The sequence below is a fragment of the Macrobrachium nipponense genome, chromosome 29 (genome assembly GCF_015104395.2).
Source record: "Macrobrachium nipponense isolate FS-2020 chromosome 29, ASM1510439v2, whole genome shotgun sequence".
NCBI lineage: Eukaryota > Metazoa > Arthropoda > Malacostraca > Decapoda > Palaemonidae > Macrobrachium > Macrobrachium nipponense.
In genome coordinates this window covers 4799101-4820769 of record NC_061092.1, presented here as the reverse complement: position 1 = coordinate 4820769, position 21669 = coordinate 4799101, and the positions used below count along the sequence as shown (strand labels likewise).

Below are 21669 nucleotides of genomic sequence, written 5' to 3'. Positions count from 1 at the left end.
TTCTAAGAGTGAAGCCTTTTCTGTATTCTAAGAGTGAAGCCAGTTTCCTTTTTACCGTTGTTTACTAAGAAATTAAACCTTTTCGTTCTGTTATTACTAAGAGTGAAAGCCTTTTTTCTGTATTCTAACGAGGTGAAGCCCTTTTCTGTACTCTAAGAGTTGAAGCCTTTTCTGTATTCTAAGAGTGAAGCCTTTTCTGTATTCTAAGAGTGAAGCCTTTTCTGTATTCTAAGAGTAAAGCCTTTTCTGTATTCTAAGGGTGAAGCCTTTTCTGTATTCTAAGAGTGAAGCCTTAAGCCTTTTCTGTATTCTAAGAGTGAAGACTTTTCTGTATTCTAATAGTGAAGCCTTTTCTGTATTCTAAGTATATAGTATATGTATGCATTATTATGCATATATATACTATATTAACGGAAAATTTTGAATTGGAAAATCATTCTTATGTTAGACATAAAAAAAAAAATCGTCTCCATTTCTATCATTTTCTAATTGCTCCCCTCCCCTCCCCACCCCACAACACCGGCCCTGTTTGCATACAGTAAATCTTAGTTTACCCAGACCACTGAGCTGATTAACAGCTCTCCTAGGGCTGGCCCGAAGGATTAGATATTTTTGCGTGGCCAGGGAACCATTTGGTCACCTAGCAACGGGACCTGCTACAGCTTATTATTGTGGGATCCAAACCACATCATATCGAGAAACGAGGGCTCGAAACCTTCTTGATTGCCAGCGACGTGTGCTTGTGTCACATGATCCCATACGTAGACAGGTATGCAGGGCAGGTGAGTATGCAGGACAGGTGAGCGAAGCATTGCAGCAGAAACACTGAAGATATAGTTGTGGACTTTTTAAAAGACGAATCTTCTTATCTGCCGCCTCCAGCGTCTTGCATGATGGGTAGAGACTATTAAACGAAACCCGTTTATACGAAAAAATTCCTTTAAAGTCGTTTAACTACTGCAGGCTTTTTTTTTGTTTAATTTTAATCTTTTTTGTTTAATTTTTTTTTTTTTTTTGGGGTGGTAGGGGGGGAAGACGGGTTCGTAAATTTAACTTGATGATTATTTAGGTAATTGCTTGTGGTATTTTTTTTTTTCGTCCCAGAATCTTTTGCATGAAAGCGTTTTTTTTCTTCTAAAATTCCTTTTTAATGCTCTTAGTATATAATATGAATTTCATTTAATGTTTCAGAACTGTATTCGCTGTGTTTTTTTTTTTTTTTTCTTTGTCCAAGAATGTTTTGCATGTAAGCATTTTTTTCTTCTAAAATTTTAGAACTGTGTATTCGCAAAGTAAAGGTACTTAATTTTTTTGCATTATTTTGATGATGAAAAGTATATATATGTATATATATATATATATATATATATATATATATATATATAGATATATATCTATATATATATATATATATATTACATATGCGTGTGTATGTGTGTGTGTGCGTGTGTATTCATCGAAAAATCAGAAACACAACTCACATAACGTAAAAGAAGACGGCGTTCATACATTGCAAGATAAATCCGAAGATCATTTCAATTTGCAGTATTCAGTTTCTAATCATAAACGCGGCCTCAACTGACAGATAGGTCCTTGAAGAACTGACCTCAAGCAATAAATAATCTTTTTTAAAAAGGGATAATTACGAAAGCATGACTCAGACCGAGGCAGAGGAGGGCGTTGATGAATGAGAGAGAGGTGGCGGCGGTGGAAGGAACTCGGCTGAACGCGTTTTTGTTTGTTTGTTTTGATGTGTGTTTGTGTTGAGTCATTTTCCTCTCACAAACCGAGATCAGTTTTTCTTTGCTTCTTCCTACACTGTGTGATTCTTGGCACTCTCCCGCTCCACTGCTCATTTCACAACGTTTCACTGTGGCACTCCTCATTTCACTGCGCTTCACTGTGGCAACTCCTCATTTCACTATGCTTCACTGCGGCACTCCTCATTTCACTGCGCTTCACTGTGGCAACTCCTCATTTCACTATGCTTCACTGCGGCACTCCTCATTTCACAGTGCTTCACTGCGGCACTCCTCATTTCACTGCGCTTCACTGCGGCACTCCTTATTTCACAGTGCTTCACTGCGGCACTCCTCATTTCACTGCGCTTCACTGTGGCAACTCCTCATTTCTATTGCTTCCACTGCGGCACTCCCTCTATTTCACTGCGCTTCCTGTGGCAACTCCTCATTTCACTATGCTTCACTGCGGCACTCCTCATTTCACTGCGCTTCACTGTGGCAACTCCTCATTTCACTGCGCTTCACTGTGGCACTACTCCTTATTTTCATCATTTTCACTGCGCTTCACTGTGGCACTCCTTATTTCACTACGCTTCACTGTGGCACTCATCATTTCACTGCGCTTCACTGTGGCACTCATCATTTCACTGTGCTTCACTCTGGCACTAGAACCTGGAATCACCTGTCACTGTGGCTTCACTCTGGCACTCTAATTTCACTGTGCTTCACTCTTGGCACTCTTTTCCATTTCACTGTGGCTTCATGTGGCACTGCTCATTTCACTGTGCTTCACTGTGGCACTCCTTATTTCACACCTACGCTTTCACTCTGCACTCCAACCTCATTTCACTGTGCTTCACTGTGGCTTCTGTTTCAACTATTTCACTACGCTCACTCTGGCACTCCTCATTTCACTGTGCCTTCCACTCTGGCACTAGCCAAATCATTTCACTATGCTTCACTGCGGCACTCCTCATTTCACTGCGCTTCACTGTGGCAACTCCTCATTTCACTGCGCTTCACTGTGGCAACTCCTCATTTCACTGCGCTTCACTGTGGCACTCCTTATTTCACTACGCTTCACTGTGGCACTCCTCATTTCACTGTGCTTCACTCTGGCACTCCTTATTTCACTGTGCTTCACTCTGGCACTCCTCATTTCACTGTGCTTCACTCTGGCACTCCTTATTTCACTACGCTTCACTGTGGCACTCCTCATTTCACTGTGCTTCACTGTGGCACTCCTTATTTCACTACCTCACGTCTGGCACTCCTCATTTCACTGTGCTTCACTCTGGCACTCCTATTTCATTTCACTGTGCTCCTCATTTCACTGTGCACTACTCCATTTCACTACGCTTCACTGTGGCACTCCTCATTTCACTGCGTGCTTCACTGTGGCACTCCTCATTTCACTACGCTTCACTGTGGCACTCCTCATTTCACTGCGCTTCACTGTGGCACTCCTCATTTCACTGTGCTTCACTGTGGCACTGCGCACTCCTCATTTGTTCACTGTGCTTCACTGTGGCTCCTTATTTGCACTACTTCACTGTGGCACTCCTCATTTCACTGCGCTTCACTGTGGCACTCCTCATTTCACTGCGCTTCACTGTGGCACTCCTCATTTCACTGCGCTTCACTGTGGCACTCCTCATTTCACAGCGCTCACGTGGCACTTTCCCTATTTCACTACGCTTACTCCTCATTGCTTCACTGTGGCACTTCCTCAGGCACTCCTCATTTCACTACGCTTCACTGCGGCACTCCTCATTTCACAGCGCTTCACTGCGGCACTCCTCATTTCACTATGCTTCACTGTCGTATTCCCCATTTCACTGCACTTTACCGGGGCACCCCTTCACTTCACCACACTTCTCTATGGCCTCCCCCTTCACCATGGCACTCCCCCACTTTGCGCTTCACTGTGGCACTCTCACATTTCACCATTGCCCACTTCCACTTCACCGTGGCCCTAGGCCACTTCATTTCAGTCCACCTTTTTGGTGGGATGGAAAATCTCAAACAAACTGAACAGTGAACATTTTCCTCCTCCTCCTGTCTCCTCCTCCTCCTCCTCCTCCTCCTCCTCCTCCTCCTACCACTGGTCCATGTCCTCCTGCTGCATTTCCTACTCCTCCAGGTGGGGCCGAAGGGCTCGAGAGATCAGGAGGGGGGAGAGATAAGTAAGGAAGGGCAAGGCTCCTTGTGAGCTGAAGAATGGCTCTGATTGTACTTGGCTTTCTCCAGAGGACTCAGGTGCAGAGGGAACTGTCGGTGATGAAGATTCTCAGATAACTCGAGGAGGGAAAAAAATGGTTTCTTTGACAAATCCTTAGTGGCATTAGGGGCATGTTTAGTGTTTAGATAAGAAGTTGTGCTGCAGGTGCTCAGAGAGAAAGAGAGAGAGAGAGAGAGAGAAGAGAGAGAGAGAGAGAGAGAGAGAGAGAGAGAGAGCGTTGTGATTTTCAGATAGCATTCAATTGCAGAATGGGTTCTTTGACAAATACTTAGTGGCATCAGAAACATGTTTAATGTTTATAGATAAGACGTTGCAGGTGCTGAGAGAGAGAGAGAGAGAGAGAGAGAGAGAGAGAGAGAGAGAGAGAGAGAGAGAGCATTAGGGTTTAAAAGCATCTCAGATTTAACAGGTGGGGGAAAAGGAGATATTCACTACGAGTACCGGAATTTGTGATATATATTATTTCTACTACAAGTTTGTGTTTATGAGGAGACGTATAAGTCCATAAACTTCTCATATTTATTTACATATTAATTTATATCATTTACGCATTTATTTATTTATTTACTTTAGATGTTACAGTTGTTAGAATACCTGTGTTATGTACCCATCCCGCAATCCCTCTAGATATGTGTGTATGTATATATATATATATATATATATATATATATATATATATATATATATATATATTATATACAGATAGATAGGTAAATATGCACGCATTCTGTGTATAAAAAAATCTGAACATTTAGCAATTTCATTCTCATACGTTAAAATAAAACAAATCAGTTGAAATGACCAAAAAAAAAAAAAAAAAAAAAAAAAAAAAAAGAGGAATTAGATCAGTTGCACTCACATCCTGAAGAGAACGAATCAATCAGTCCCCCCCAAAAAAAAAGAAAAATCAAAACAAAACAGAAGAACATCGAAATTCCCCTCGGATTCTCTGATCTAGAAAAAAAAAAATCTCTCACGAAGAACCTTCTCTCCAAACAGATAGAATTGCAGAGAGGAAAAGAGATGCGTACACAGCTGGGCAGAAGCTCTCGAGACCCCAAATACAAGTTAAATGAAGGTTCCTTAATCGTCGGGAAATCAGCTACTGGTCAATGTGGATGGATGGGAGTTCCGGAAGGGGGTTTGGGGTGGAGTGGGCTCGAAAAATGGATTGTCAGCATGACCGTAATGCGATATTAACGTCGAGTCTCGGGGTTTTTTTGGGTTGTAGTACAAAGGGTTGGCTGTAGCGCCCTTTTTGGGAAGTTTGTATTTGCTTTTGGGGGGGGGGGGGGTTAGGTTGGAGGGTGGAGTTTTGGGAGGGATGTATGACTGATATTGGTTTTTTTTTTTTTTTTTAAGTGGCTGTAATACGCAGTTGGTTTGCAGATTTTTAGATTTTTATTTGTTTATCGACTTTTTTTATTTTCTATGAAGTGTAAATCTTTGAGTTTTGTCAACCCTCTGTATTTTTGTTCTTGAAGTTTTTTTACATGTAGTGGACTGATTTTTTATAAATCCAGTGGACTAAATATTATATATTCTTTAATTCAGATATATCGATTGATTTGCACTTTCCTTCAAAAGAAAATTAAATGTAGTGATTTATTAATGGCATATTTATTAATTTTCTGTTGGCAATGATATACAGCACATATTTATATTACATATATAATATACACGATATAAGATATATATATATATAGATATTATATGTATATGTATTATATATATATATAGAGAGAGAGAGAGAGAGAGAGAGAGAGAGAGAGAGAGAGAGAGAAGAGGAGGATACGTATTACTGTCGTCAATAAGTACCCTTGTCACATGGATATCCTTTAGTGCGCGTTTGACCCATTCTGCCTTAAATAATTGCTCTATCATAAGGACGTGTGAATTAAAACAAACAGCTGACTCACTCTCTCTCTCTCTCTCTCTTCAAGGGATCGTAGGGTGGTTGGGTTAATGTTCCTGTTAATCCTTCGTTAATCCACTGGGAGGATTAACGAGCGAGCGAATCAGGTAACAGAGTCCCTTGATCGTCACCTCGTTGTTCACACTTTGTCCTTAATGCCTTATTTTTTTTTTTTAAACTAACGCCTCCTTTGTCCTTGCCATCTTTGTCAGTCACCCTGCGTCCTTTGAGTCACCTTCTCTAATTGTCTTTCTTATGTTGCTGCGTTTGTCCTTTTTACGATTTATTTATTTATTTTTTTAATCTGTCGCTCTTTCTGTACATCTGCTTTTCTCTCTCTCTCTCTCTCTCTCTCTCTCTCTCTCTCTCTCTCTCTCTCTCTCTATGCAGCATTTTCCCTTGTGTCCTGTTGCTTGGTTTGTCCTTTTATTCTTTGTTCTTCTGTCTCGTAACATCTTTGTACTTGTACGTAGTTCTGTGCTGTCGATCTTTTTATTTATTTATTTATTTATTTTATTTTATTTATTTATTTTTTTGGGGTCTTGTCGTACTTGGTCCAGTTTCCTTTTTCCTGATTGTACTTTTGTCCGTATTGCCGTTTTCTTATTTCCATGTTTAATGGGTTCTTCATCAATATCATTATCCTCTTATTTTGTTCCTTACATTTTATTTTATCAAATTTTTTTTTTTTTACCTCAGCAAATTTATCATTATCCTCTTATTTTGTCCCGTATATTGTGTCTATTTATCGATTTATTTATTTTTTCTTTACCTCAGTAAATTTCTCAAGTCGATGATCTAATTATTGTAGTTTTATTTTTTCGTAATATTCTTTTGCTGTCAAACGTGGAAGGGATTCCATGCTTTGGTATGATTCACTACTCTTTTTATTTAAGTGAATTTGTATTTTTAATCGAAAACTTTTTTTTTTCTTTTTAAGATATTGGTCTCATTTTGTACGTGATTTCTTTCTGTAGTAACCTACCTACCTTTGTGTTGTTTTTTTTTTTTTTTTTTTGGAGATTATAACTAAGGGCATTATTTCGATCTATGGTCCTCTTCAGTCTATGACAGTTCCTTTGTCTAACAACGTCAATTGTTTTAATTCTCCCCCCGGCATTTTCTGTCTATGACATCCCTCTTCCTTTTCTCTATGTATTTTGATAGGTTTTACAGACGTTGCTTCGATGATTTTAACAACAGACTTACGTATCCTTTTCCTTTCCATCCTTACAGGTACGTAAAGGACTGGCCAAGAAGTCCTTAGAAGCCGTCAACCGATGGGCGGAGCGCCTGCATCGCGTCTCCCCCTTACACCTTCGGCATGACCTGGCGGTGTGGCTGACGAAGTCGGATCTCGGGGGCCCCTCTGGCTACGCACCCGTGTCAGGGGTGTGCCAGCCTTCGAGGTCCTGCACGCTGAACAGGGACGAAGGGCTGACCTCCGCTTTCATCATCGCTCACGAGATGGGTCACGTGTAAGTAGAGATTTTGGCTAATTTTTGGGGTATTGAATTTGTAGCTTTGTTCAGAAGAAATTGTTTTATGCTCATTTGTTTGGTACACACACACACACACACACACACACACACACACACACACACACACACTATCTGGAGCTATCTTTCCAGTTACTGAATAGTAGCTATTAACCATTTGTTCCTCAGTTCTTTTTTTTTTCTTTCTTTCTTTTACAACGAAAATTGATGTTATATTTCAGTAACTTGTAAAAGTTATCTTAACCAACAAAGATTGATTGCAATTTGAAATTTATTTCTCAGCGGCCTTTCATTGTTATTTTATTTGAGATTTTGTGGAATGACAATAATTTATTGAACCGCAGTGACCTGGAAGTAAGTTTTTGACATGTGTGAACCCCTGTAGATTTAGGTGCCAATGGGAAGGCTATAACTAACTGGTCAACATTGAAGCTTTAAACAGCGACCCGTTTCTCTGTTATAAAGGGACATTTTCATAATTATTAACTCTATAATGTTTTAGTGCCAGTTGGGATTTCGTTGTCCACGTGCTTAAACCTCGGTATTTGAATCATCAACCATAATCCTTTATCAATGAGCGTTTTGTTTTTTGGTTTATTTAGTATTTGAAGCATCATCTACCTAAATCCTTTGTCAGTGAGTGTTTGGTTTCCTTATCTGTGAGGCAATTTGATGACCGAATACCTCCTTGGAACTTGAGGTGTTTCCCCTCTGAGTACCGGGATGAGGATGGTAGCTATTCTCTTTCCAAGAAATTCGGTGAAGAAGAGTGTTCTCGATGAATATAAACATTCTGGAGTTTTTATGTTTTTATTAATAAAATATGTTATGCTTGCTTGACTTGGTTGAAGAGTGGCAAATTACCTTTGTTTTTGAGACACCACTAATTTAGTTAGCGCATCAACTCAGACTTTTGGTATACTGCCCTCATTATGCCCCATGCCCCATTGCACCTTGACCCAGTTTGCCAAGGCTGGTTTCAAGTAGTGTTTGGTTTTATAGAAGGGAGAATCAATATATATATATATATATATACATATATATATATATATATATATATATATATATATATATGATTGTATGTATGCAGTAAACGTATTCAGCATTCCCTGTTCGTGACATTTGGACATCCTTTTGCATAATAATGGAGGAAGGAATCTCTGAATAAAACTAAACCTCGTCAAGCAAGACAGCCAAAAAATTAAATATTGAGAATAAACTACAACCAAAAAAATAAAAAAATATTCACGAAACCTAACCCTGTAACCAAGCGACTTTGAGATGACATGCAACAGACCGCCTCCATATATCACTCGCCATTTTGGAAAGGTCAGTGGAGAAGTTGGTATCAAAATTAACGAGAAGATTTTGACTGATTGTGCAGCAGGTGTAAGGAGACAAGAGGGAGGAGGAGGAGGAGGGGGGTGTGAGAAGAGTAATGAAGATTAGAACTTAACGAGATAATCTTTAAATTGCTTCGAGGAAAAACAAGAGTTCTTCGTCTTAGTTTGTTCCGCATTTTTTTTTTTTTTGTGGGGGGGGGCGAATAATTGCTTTTGGAAAGTTAGCGCAGCCTTTAAAGGGAATACGAATGAATGCGTTCTTTTCTTACAAAGTTTATTATTATTATTAATAGTGTTGTTGTTGTTATTGTTGCCTTTGGTTCAACTTGACTCACTCTGCAGAATTAAGGAAATGGATTAAAACGGGTACGAAAATTGAGGTAAACTTAAGTTAAATTTTCTAATCCGTTTTAGTACCAAAAAGATGCAAAGATATGTTTAAAGGAGTTAGTTTTACACTATATATATAAATATATAATATATAAATATAGATATATATATATAAATATATAGATATATATATATATATAATATATATAATATATATATATATTATATTTATATATATTAATTAATTTATCTATATGATGTTATATTATGCATAATTATATAAATATTATATAATGATATATTTTATATAGTGTATACTCAATTGCGTTAATAAAGTTTCTTTGCATCTGTTATATATAAAGTCACTTATAATTGTATATATACAGTCATAGAGTATATCCTCCATCTAGAAACATCCAAAATCCAATATACTGTAATTGGCATCCATATTGCCAGCCAAAAAAAAAAAATATGAAAAGGAATTTTAGATCGAACCACAGATATAGGTCATCCATTGAAGTGTGTGTGTGTGTGTGTGTGTGTGTGTGTGTGTTTTTTGCGCGCATGCGCTCCGGTTGTTTCCTCTAATCTGCGCGTTATAATTATGCCCGTCCAGATGCCCATAATCCCCAGAAGTCATTAAGAGGGCATCGCTGCTCGTAAAAAGTTAATAATCGAGCTCTGCGAGAATTGCACAATATCCTCATTTCCTGTCAATTCGAACTCAACGATTTGGTGAGATCGGAGTTCAGTTGAACAGCCAGCTGGTCCCGAGAACAGGCAGCTGGTGTGGTCTTTTGAGGGGGGTGGGGGAGGGGGGACGCCTGGGCCTGGCCGAGGAGCTCTAGGATTCGTTCTAAGTGCCCCTGGGGGCAATATCCTTTCAGGGGTATCTGCGGATATGGGTATTCAGGAGTATTTTTTTTTTTCTTATCCTTTTGAAGCGAGATAATTTTTTTTCTTTTTTTTGCTTTGCTTAAGTCATGTGATAGGATTAAGGCGGTCCGTTTATCTCTCTCTCTCTCTCTCTCTCTCTCTCTCTCATTTATTTAATTACTTTCTTTCCTTTTATCGCTCTCCAACTTTTTTTCAGTTTAACATTCATTTCTTTCGTATTATTTCATTAGTCTCTCTCTCTCTCTCTCTCTCTCTCTCTCTCTCTCTCTCTCTCTCTCTCTCTCTCCCTAATTTCTTCACTTTCGAGAGATCCTGGGTTCAACCCTCACCAAGGACAGAACAATAGGGGCCGATTTCCATTTAATTAATTGTTCTGTTGACCTAGAACGATATATATATATATATATATATATATATATATATATATATATATATATATAATATATATATATATATAATAGAGAGAGAGAGAGAGAGAGATGAGAGAGAGAGAGAGAGAGAGAGAGAGAGAGAGAGAATTAACACCTTGGTGTAGGGTCAGTGCTCTGTCAAAATATTTCGGAATATGTAAATACAAAATGGTGGGATGATCTCGTCGAGGTAGACTCACTCTATGGGAGTGAGACCATTCTCTCTCTCTCTCTCTCTCTCTCTCTCTCTCTCTCGTCCGACAAAACATGCCAGTAGTCACGTTAGACAGACCGCCATCGGTTCATATCTTAGAGGGTCCTCAGGGTTTCGCCCTGGTGGTCATGGGGGCATGAGTCATGCCCATGACCGTGCCCCTGGGCATGGGGCGTCTCGGAGGATAGTACGGGATAGGGGGTGGGGGTAAGGGCCTTAATGTTATCGGGAATTCACGTTCGTAGAATAACGGACGTGAGTCGCTGCCAGTCAGTCAGGCGCTGTGCATGACGTGATTGGGTCAAGGGTATTGATGGCATTCCTGGGCACATTACGCTTGTGATGTAATGGTTTAGCGGAGATTTACAAGGAGTTACGAGGATTAGGATATCCCAAAGATATATTCAAGTCCATCCTAAGAGGAGGCATCGTGTGATCACTTATCTGTAGGAGCATGTTTTACTGTTCACTCACAGTGTTCTAACGATTTTGTCTAGCTTTCTTTTAAACTCTTCCCCACTGAGAGAGAGAGGGAGAGAGAGAGAGAGAGAGAGAGAGAGAGAGAGAGAGAGAGAGAGAGAGAGAGAGAGAGCGCAATATGACGTAAAAACAATAAGGACAAATTTAGATTTACCAAACGAAATGAGAAATTGCGCGCGTAGAATATGCAGCAAAGGATAAAAAGATAACAAATGGATGAGAGAGAGAGAGAGAGAGAGAGAGAGAGAGAGAGAGAGAGAGAGAGAGAGAGAATCCACAAAAAGAGAGAGAGAGAGAGAGAGAGAGAGAGAGAGAGAGAGAGAGAGATCTTAATGAATATGGTGTGTATGTTTTGTGTGGGTTTACAAGTAGCGCCGCCATTGCTCTTTCAATGGACATGATTATGACGCGTCTGAGGAGAGAGATGTTATTGACCTTCTCCGAATCAAGTTACGATGAAGAAGGAAGAATTCTTTTGGGTTTTATTTTAATAAAGAAAAAAATTCTTTGTTTAAACTATCGATCCTTAAATATTCATTAATTTTTTTAATATAATATCATTAATGATCCTTTTGATGTTTTGTTTAAATTCAAGTTACGCCGAAGAAGGAAGACTTTTTAAAATTTTATTTTAATAAAGAATTTGTTTCTTTTTTAACTTTCGATCCTTAAATATTAATTCATTTATTAGTGATCCTTTTGATGCTTTGTTTAAATTCAAGTTACGCCAAAGAAGGAAGAATATTTTTTTTTTAGGTTTATTTAAAAAAAATACTTTTGTTTTGTTTAAGTTTCGATCTTGAGAAATTAATTAATTTTTTGAATATTTTATTAGTGATCCTGTTGATGTTTTGTTTAAATTCAAGCTACGCCAAAGGAGGAAGGCTTTTTTTATTTATTAAAAAAAATAGTTTTGGTGAACTTTCGATCCTTAGATATTGATTTGACTGCCGTTAAATTTTAAATATTATTTCATTTGGGAACCTTTTAATACTTTGTTCCAGTCTCGAACCTTCTATTTCATTTAATATTCGCTGTTTATCTTCCCCTTTCTTTGGTCTTCTATCCTGTTGTGTTTTTTTATGTTTATTCCAGTTCCTATTTCGTTTCTAATTACATCTCCGTCTTTATCCTCAAGCGTTTATTAACACTAAATAAATTTGCAAATTACCGTGATTGAATCATCTTTAATTAGCAAAACACATACAGTTTATGTGATTTATTTTACAGTGACAGAAAACACATACTTGCCATTACTTAAAAGTACGGTCTCAGCATTCATGATTTCGTAATCTAAAATGTCATTATATTCTCTTGTTATTTTTAATGACCTACGAAGACAGTAACCATATATAATTTTAAGAATTGAAGCCACACCGTTCCTCTAATTTAAGCGCCTGTTGATTAATTCTTACTGACATTGAAGATACAGCAATTCATGCATATTACATAATCATTATATCAGCACGGGCTCTTGTTTGAAAGAAACCCATAACGGAGATAATACCGGGAAATTTAAAAGTGGGAATCAATCAAAATAAGTTAAGACAGTCCCCAAATTCCTATTCGTCCCTGTTTGGATTCCTTCTTCTGCTGCGCATGCGCCCGGAGGCTCCAAAAATACGTAAATTACTAAGAAAAAGACTACAAGCTTTCGCAGAAGGGAACAGGAGTCCCTATATAAGGACCTTGATTGTGGTGTCCGCATGAGGGCGTCTTCATATGGTCATATCGAGTACGAGATTGGCGGCCTCTTGTAGGGCGTCGTCTCTCGGGCGTTTCTCGTTGTTGCCAGCTTTATTGTTTTCGTGATCAGAGGCGTTTCCCTGACTTTTTCTCCTTTAAAGGAACACTTTCTTGGGCCACCGTGGTGGTTCTGGCCGGTTTATTCGAAGATAGATTTATAGATCAACGGACTGCGTAAATGATTTATGCAAATTGAGTTACTGAGTTATGATTTTAATTTATGATTTTTTTTTCACGTGGTAGCAATGTTAGTAAAAATCTCCACCCACCACTTTTATCCGGGCTTGAAACAGACTTAAGCTGTTATTAAAATGGAAAAAAGGAAAGATGTTTATGAAACCATATTTTCACTTTTTTTTTTTTTTTTTTAAACGACGGACATTTGCTATTGGCATTTGTAGTCACGAATTTTACTATTCACATTTGCTAGTCAGCAATTAGCCTGCATACATCAAGTATACTTTCCATATCTCCCCCCACCCACAGGGGGTATTCCTCCCCACCCACAGAGGCTATCCAAAGTATAGTTGGCTGTCCGCTAGGCGCATAGTTCATCAGTGCTAAGGTAAACAGGTGCACAGTATATTTGGGAGAATGTGGTGAGACCTGTCTTTCTTCGCCCAGTACTCGAACCCAGTCCCTGCTGGTTGTTAGGAGAGTTTCTCTCTCTCTCTCTCTCTCTTCTCTCTCTCTCTCTCTCTCTCTCTCTCTCTCTAGTGTGTTTTCAGATTACTTGGTAAACTCTCTCTGTTTCTCTTTTCAGTATATTTTTAGGATATTTGGTAAATCTCTCTCTCTCTCTCTCTCTCTCTCTCTCTCTCTCTCTCTCTCTCTCTCTCTCTCTCTCTCTCTAGTATGTTTTCAGACTACTTGGTAAACATACTAACAGACAGACAGACGCAGAAATACACAGACAGACGCAGAAACACTTATATGCTAACACTATACATATATATGTATATATATATATATATATATATATATATATATATATATATATATGTGAGCATATAAGTGTTTCTGCGTCTGTCTGTGTATTTGTGCGCCATCTTATTTATCTGTCGCCTAAAACAGGCAGCGGAAGTTCGCCCGCGACAACATCTGGTCGGACCCTGACTGGACTGACTGACTATACGATACCTTCCCACTCACGCCTTCCGTAGAATGACGCCCTCCCTCCCTCCCTTTCCCGTCACCCCTTGAGTGGTCTATTTCCTATCTGTGTCTTGAGAGCGCCTTCCGACTATCTCCCTGTACTGGGAGATAGGAGAAAGGAGAGATAAGAGAAATGGGAGGAGAAGCGGTACTTTCGTTTCTCTGTTTGTATCAACTTTTCGTTTATTTCTGCTTCTTGAGTCGTTGGTGACTCTCTGGCACTCGAAGCTGATGTTGGGTTCCTAGAGTTTTGCTAGTGTGTGTTGTGTGTGTGTGGGTTTGTGTGCGTTTGTGTATTTTTGTGTGTTTGTTTATGTTGCGTGTGTGTTCGTGTGTGTGCTTAGAGATGAATGAAACATAAAAAACCGCTAAAAGCAAGTTATGTTTATCTTGGTAATGGTGATTATATATATAATATATATATATATATATAATATATATAATTTATTAAATATATATATATATATATATATATATAATAAAATATTAAAAATATATATTATATCATATAATTATTAGTATATATATGTGTGTTGTTAACTCATTAAATGTATTTCCTACTTTATGAGGTATGGAGAATATATTTTTAAAATAATGAGTTGAAAATACGCAACAAATCTCCGTTACAAAAACATACATAACCCTCTTTCGACAGAAAATGAAAATCTGTCGACAAAAACAGAACCACGAAAAAAAGTCGGTCGACAAAAACAGAACCACGTAAAAAAAACTGTCGACAAAAACACAAACACAAAAATATCTGTCGACAAAAACACAAACACAAAAATATCTGTCGACAAAGAAAGCCAGCCGGTTAAGAAAAAAAAAATAAATGAAATGATCGAAACGCCCAAAGTTTGTCTTGTTAAAAGGAGACAGGACCCAGCGCCAGCCTGGACCCAAATGATGTTTGGGGGAACCTTAGTAGAGGAGAAGTATAAGTAGCTCTCAGGAGGTGTTGATGGAAAGTTCATAAAAGTCGCCTCTTATGTAAACATTTACAATTTGGTCGAGACTGGCTTTTATATGGAAGGTTTTTTTTTTTTTTTTTCTTTTCTTTTCTTTTCTTTTTTTTTTTTTTTTTTTTTTTTTTGAGATAGCCTTTTGTCTGTAGAGTTGATGTTAGTGGCGAGGTTTTCCTCTATAGATTTATATACTCATTCATTCATTTACTTTTATGATTTATTGTTTATGAAATTATTCATTCGGTTTTTCAAGTGTTTATTTGTTCGTATATACATGCTTGATTTTCATTTTATAATGGAAACATTGTGTTGTTAATTTTTAGAAAGTATGTATATAAGGTTAATTTAAACAGTCCGTTTATTATTTTTATTATAGTATATAAAGTCATTTTCCTATCGTTTCGTATTTATAATATGCCATATACATATACCAAGTGTCGCACTGCATTTCGTGTTTGAAGAATTTATGGTACTGAGAGTAAGACTATCTGGAGTATTCATTTTGTTGGTTATTATTATTCTTATTATTATTATTATTATTATTATTATTATTATTATTATATTATTATTATTATTATTATTGTTGTTGTTGTTGTTGTTGTTGTTGTTGTCCTGATAAGCCCGTGACTTCGTAAGAGTTTTAGATGTTGATGTTGAATTTTTTTTTCTTTTTTTTAGAAAACAAAATACTCTGAGTATTAATCACAGGCTGAAAAATATACGCACGCCTGGCGTCGGTTTTTTTTTTCGTTAACTTTATCGGAAATGTACAGTAGCTTGGCGTCGGCTTACACTTAACTTTGGCGAAATCGTCTTTTGTATAAAAAAAAAAATGCAAATGATAGGGCTTACACAAGCGACGTGTGCTGTCAAACTCGCTGACGTATTATTAACTTTTTCTTAAGGACACGATTTTCCAAATATGGATGTCTTGATTTTCTGTTACTTGTCGGGTTTTTTTTTTTTTGGGGGGGGGGGAAGGGGCTGGTTGGGGGCGTCCGTAGGGGAGGGGGATGAGTATGGAATTATAAAAAGATAGAATTGACACACTGCTCACTTTCCATTTAACCTGCAACCACAGATTACAAATGCTTTTGTATATATAGGCTCAATTAATGGCATTCCTAAGCCCAGGTGTATGTGATTTGTCCATGATATGAATGCAACGTTGAAAATATATAAAAATCTACAAAATTTAAGATCGAAAAGATATTTTGATGTTAAACACCAACCAATATTTATTGTTGTTGACTTGTTAGCTTTCCTGATTCGAAAGTATAAGGAGAAAGCCACAAGATTATTTAGCTGCTGTTAAATTACCTTAAAATTTTGCCATAGAATTTCTGCTGAAATATGACAGTCCTACAGTTTTTATTTTATTTATTTTTATTTATATAAACCGCCCAAAATTTTTCAGGAATATAGCATTGGTTGCGTTTGGCAAAGTAATCATGAATCTATATGCATATGGAGAAATTTACTTTTGATCAATGATTATAAGTTTTCAGTTGATCCTTGATTGATAACGCTAACAGGTTGATGTATATACAATATATATATATATATATATATATATATATATATATATATATATATATATATATATTTGTGTGTGTGTGTGTGTTTATCATATACATATATATATATATATATATATATATATATATATATATATATATATATATATATATATATAAAAGTCGTTCTGCTTTGGAATATTGCAAGCAATTTTAGTACTTCGTAGCGTAATACAGTAGATTTTAAAAATGTGGCCCAATAAAGATAATCTTTTCAAAGTAGTAAGATATATGGTATTACTGCGCCTAACTCACAAAAGGTACCTCGCTACCTTTAACGTATCTTTGTCATTACGCTCCGCACATGGCCAGATCTCCAGCTGCCTCTGTTCGGCTGAATGTCACTCGTTCGTCCAACATTTTGTCTGGTGTCGTCAAAAGTTACAAATTGTTCCCGAGTTAACTCGTTTGACTGCCGTTATAGCAATGCCTTGGGGAGAGAGAGAGAGAGAGAGAGAGAGAGAGAGAGAGAGAGAGAGAGAGAGAGAGAGAGGGTCTGACGTTCCCTTTGCATGATGGATCTTGGCGTAATGGTCAGATAAAGCTGTCCTGTTTATACTTAGTTAACATTTGGACCAATCACTGAAGCTTTCTCCTCCTCCTCCTCCTCCTCCTCCCCAGGCATTTTGTGGGTCATTCCTCGTTGAGTGAGGATACTCGTGTAACAGTTTTGTTGAGTAAACTAAAATGAGGCACTAGTGCTTTGGTTGTTTATGGGACTAGTGCTATAAAGTAGATTCACATCAGCCATGCATGTGATGTCTCTAGGCCCGTCCCTTACGACGCTCCTGATTGGCTGTTGATAAGCCAGTCACAGGGCTGGAAACTCTCGGTCTCTCTCTCAAGAGTTCACACAGGGGGGATGTATGTTCCACCCCTCTCCTGATGGATACTTTTGAAAGACTTATCTCTTAGGAGATGTGGAACATATATCCTGCCTATGTGAACTCTTGAGAAAGAGACTGAGAGTTTCCAGCCCTGTGACTGGCTTATCAACAGCCAATCAGGAGCTTCGTAAGGGACTGGCCTAGACATCAGAATCACGGTTGATGTGAATCTACTAAAGTAGCATTATTGTCCTATTGATGCTACAAGGCTTTGCATGTTGATGGTTTCAAAACTTTATACGTTGATGGACAGCTTTACTTGATGTGTGCGTTTCACGTTTGGAAGTGGGATGAATATCCAGCTTAAATGTGGCCTTAATGGAAATAACGAATAATTACTTATTCATTCTTGGTAAAATATAAACAGATATAAAATTCAACGTGTCCATTATATAATGTCAATAATAAGTAATTGCTTTTTTTATTCCTGGTAAAATATAAAGAAAAGCTATTGAAGTTCACAATATCAGCCATTTTATGAGATTCCCCAGTACCAGCAGACATATAGGAAAGAACTCCTTATTTCACCGATTTCTAAAAAAAAAAAAAGAAGAAGAAGAAGAAGAAGAAGAAGAAGAAGAAGAAGAAGAAGAAGAAGAAGAAGAAGGCAATACACGCATGCGCGTTTGTATGAAGAAAAAAAAACTGACTATTTTCTTCCCCGGAATTTCGACCTCTGGAACGCCCGAGGACTGGCAATTAAAGCAGCAGCCAATCTTTACAACCTTAACCATTTACGGAGGTCTGTGGATGTCGTGTTGTGACGCTCCTGGAATTATCTCCGTGTTGGCTTCATAATGAGCTAAATTGCCCCCTACGCCAGTAGCGGAATCATTTCTCAAAATGCATTCCCCCCCCCCCCCCCCCTCATTTTTATTTTCCTGTAATAGAAAACTATTGCTTTGGTTATTTTTCTCTGTCTGTCCGCACTTTTTCTGTCCGCCCTCAGATCTTCAAAACTGCTGAGACTAGAGGGCTGCAAATTGGTATGTTGATCATCCACCCTCCAGTCATCAAACATACCAAATTGCAGCCCTTTAGCTTCAGTAGATTTTATTTTATTTGAGGTTAAGGTTAGCCATAATCGTACGTCTATGTTGAATGTTCTCTTCGAATGTGCTTGTGCCTTTTGTCTTGTAAAACTCACAAAAGCGTAGTGTGTTACGTATTATTGTAATTGGCTCTCCTGCCAAAGGTATCTTTCGGAGAAATATATGTTTGCCAATTTGTCTTGAGGTGGATGAAGCGTTTCATTGCCTTTCCGAAGTGTATACACTCGCCGAGCTTTGCAGAGTTATCACAGCTGCCTAAATTAAAATTTATGGTGGGAGATAATATTCTTTAACAAATTAACTCTCAAGAGTTTATGAAGAACGTAACTTTAAAGATGACATGCTTGACGTTAAAGCTATTATTATTGTTAATTTATCTGCAGTTGGCATGCAACTTGGCAGAAGTAAGATTCCACCAATAAGAGAAACACAGTAGAAAGAAGGTATTTTATGTGCTCTTTCACACTTAGGTTGCTTTATGACGAGTTTTTGCTTATTTTCCGGGTTATGGCTTGACCTCGATGGATCCATAGAGCGTCATTGTGTTTTTGCGTGTCAGTGAAAAATTAGGACTGACAAAAAAAAAAAAAGTATTTCCAGAATATAAAGAAGTATATTTCGTGTTTACCTTCAGGTTTAGCAATAGCGTCAGTGAAAATCAGTTCGCAGGCAATGATGAATAATATTTTTTTGCATATTTTCCAGGTTAGATCTTAACCTCAATGAAAACAAGATTCCAGGCTTTAAAAATTTACATTCATAGCTTATTTTCCAGGCCACGTCTCGCCCTCATTGGAAACAAGATTCCAGGCTTTAAAAATTTACATTCATAGCTTATTTTCCCGGTCAAGTATCGCCCTCAATGGAATGGAAACATGATTCCAGGCTTTAAAGATTTACATTCTTTGCTTATTTTCCAGGTCAGGACTCGGCCTCAATGAAAAGAAGATTCCAGACCTTTAAACATTTACATTCATAGCTTATTTTCCAGGTCAGGACTCTCCCTCAATAAAAACAAGATTCCAGACCTTTAAAAATTTACATTCATAGCTTATTTTCCAGGTCAAGTCTCGCCCTCAGTGAAAACAAGATTCCAGAACTTTAAAGCTTCCCATTCTTTGCTCATTTTATAGTTTAGGTCTCAGTCACGATGGAAATAAGATTCCAGACTTTAAAGATTTACGTTCTGTGATTATTTTCCAGGTTAATACTCGGCCACAATGAAAACAAGATTCCAGACTTTTACATTCTTTGCTTAATTTCCAGGTTAAGACTCAGCCACGATGGAAATAAGATCCCAGATTTTAAAGATCTACGTTCTGCAATTATTTTCCAGGTTAAGACTCAGTCACAATGGAAATAAAATTCCAGACTTTAAAGATCTACGTTCTGTGATTATTTTCCAGGTTAAGACTCAGTCACAATGGAAATAAAATTCCAGACTCTAAAGATCTACGTTCTGTGATTATTTTCCAGGTTAGGACTCAGCCACGATGGAGATCGGGGTGCTGGAAACACCTGTCAGGACGAAGGCTTTCAAGGGTCAGTCATGGCGCCTCTCGTAGCCGCCACATTCAGCAGATTCCACTGGTCGAAATGTTCCAAGAAAGAGTACCATGGAGCGGCAGCGTAAGTGAGCTAAGAAACTTGTTTTTTACATTCCCCGTTTATATTGTTCACTTTGCCGAAAGTTTCCCGTGTGTCTGCTTCATTTTTGAGTGAGGAAAATTTTTATCTTACTAATCCATGTGTCAGAGATTTGAGTTTGATACTTTTGTGTTTTAAAATGTTCACTGATTGTTCTTTTTAGCTTTATAAGCTTTTGAAATTCTACCTAGAACAAATGTTCACTAATTGTTCTTTTTAGCTTTATAGGCTTTTGAAATTCTACTTAGAACAAAATGTTCACTAATTGTTCTTTTTAGCTTTATGAGCTTTTGAAATTCTACCTAGAACATTTCTTTTATAGTAATGGCCATTGTTTCCAAAACATTCTTTGATTCATGTTGAAGCAAGAGATACTTTGCCTAAGCCTTTTCATTCCAGTATATAATTTTGGGCCAAATTTCTGATAAACAACAAAAACTTTTTTAAAAATCCAGTCAGAACTATATTAGATTCACATCAACCGTGCATTTGATGTCTAGGCCAGTCCCTTACGACGCTCCTGATTGGCTGTTGATAAGCCAATGACAGGGCTAGAAACTCTCACTCTCTCGAGAGAGTTCATATAGGTAGGATGTATGTTCCTCCTCTCCTGAGGTATACTTTTGAAAGACGTATCCCTCAGGAGAGGTGGAGCATTGATCTTACCCATGTGAACTCTCGAGAGTGACTGAGAGTTTCCAGCCATGTGATTGGCTTATCAACAGTCAATCAGGAACGTCGTAAGGGACTGGCATAGACGTCAAATGCACGGTTGATGTGAATCTTCTACATTACTTTTACCAGCGTACGATAACTAACCATGCTTAGAAAACTTTCTCAGAACCATTCCTGCCAGTGTACGGCAACGAACCAAAATTCCGGTAGCATTCAGAAGCAGCTGACGCTTACTACACCTACTTTTTGCAGGCAATGGAGCTGTATGTTCAATAAGCCTCAGTGGAAGAATGCAACGAAAATATCCTCAAGCATTCAGTACCAGTACTCTCTGGACGACCAGTGCAGAATGGAGTTCGGGGAAGGGTATGTAGTAATGGGTAGCGACTTCTTTGGCAATGTTAGCCTTCTTGGGCATGGTGGACGCTTGTCGCTTGTGGTACTTGGGTGATAATTTGCTGAGAGAGAGAGAGAGAGAGAGAGAGAGAGAGAGAGAGAGAGAGAGAGAGAGAGAGAGTTCACAATATGAGCCATGCCAAAAGAAAAGTGGAAATGTGTCATTTTTTGGAATGGCAGTCATTTTATTCAAAGAAAACTCATAATCACATGAGTCAATAAAATGGGAAAGTATATCCACAGTAGTATGCCTGTTTGATTTTGTTATTTAAAATATATGCAGCAGAAAGCTTTCCGTGACCTGCACCTTCTCCTCGTGCAGGTCATGGAAAGCTTCCTGCTGCATATATTTTGAATAACAAAATGAAACAGGCATATGCTGTACTGTGCAATTACTTTCCCGTTTTATTGACTATTAATTCAGATTTGTAAAAGTACCTGAGGTTTTTTGTAGGACTTCGCCACTTAATTTCCTTCAAAGTCAAGATAAAGGTGAA

The 21669-nt window shown here is 37.9% G+C and overlaps 1 protein-coding gene across 2 annotated transcripts in view; it reads left to right on the top strand.

The window, feature by feature from the left end:
• The window catches only part of LOC135206056 (A disintegrin and metalloproteinase with thrombospondin motifs 3-like), a 115793-nt gene that overhangs the window by 84322 nt on the left and 9802 nt on the right, over positions 1–21669 (top strand). For both annotated transcript variants that reach the window (XR_010312667.1, XM_064237245.1), the window contains exons 5-7: positions 7136–7377; positions 19931–20083; positions 21029–21142. Coding sequence is in view for 1 of the 2 variants with exons in the window: in XM_064237245.1 (XP_064093315.1) it covers positions 7136–7377; positions 19931–20083; positions 21029–21142 (509 nt within the window). In the remaining variant the exon portion in view is untranslated. The remainder of the gene's footprint in view (positions 1–7135; positions 7378–19930; positions 20084–21028; positions 21143–21669) is intronic.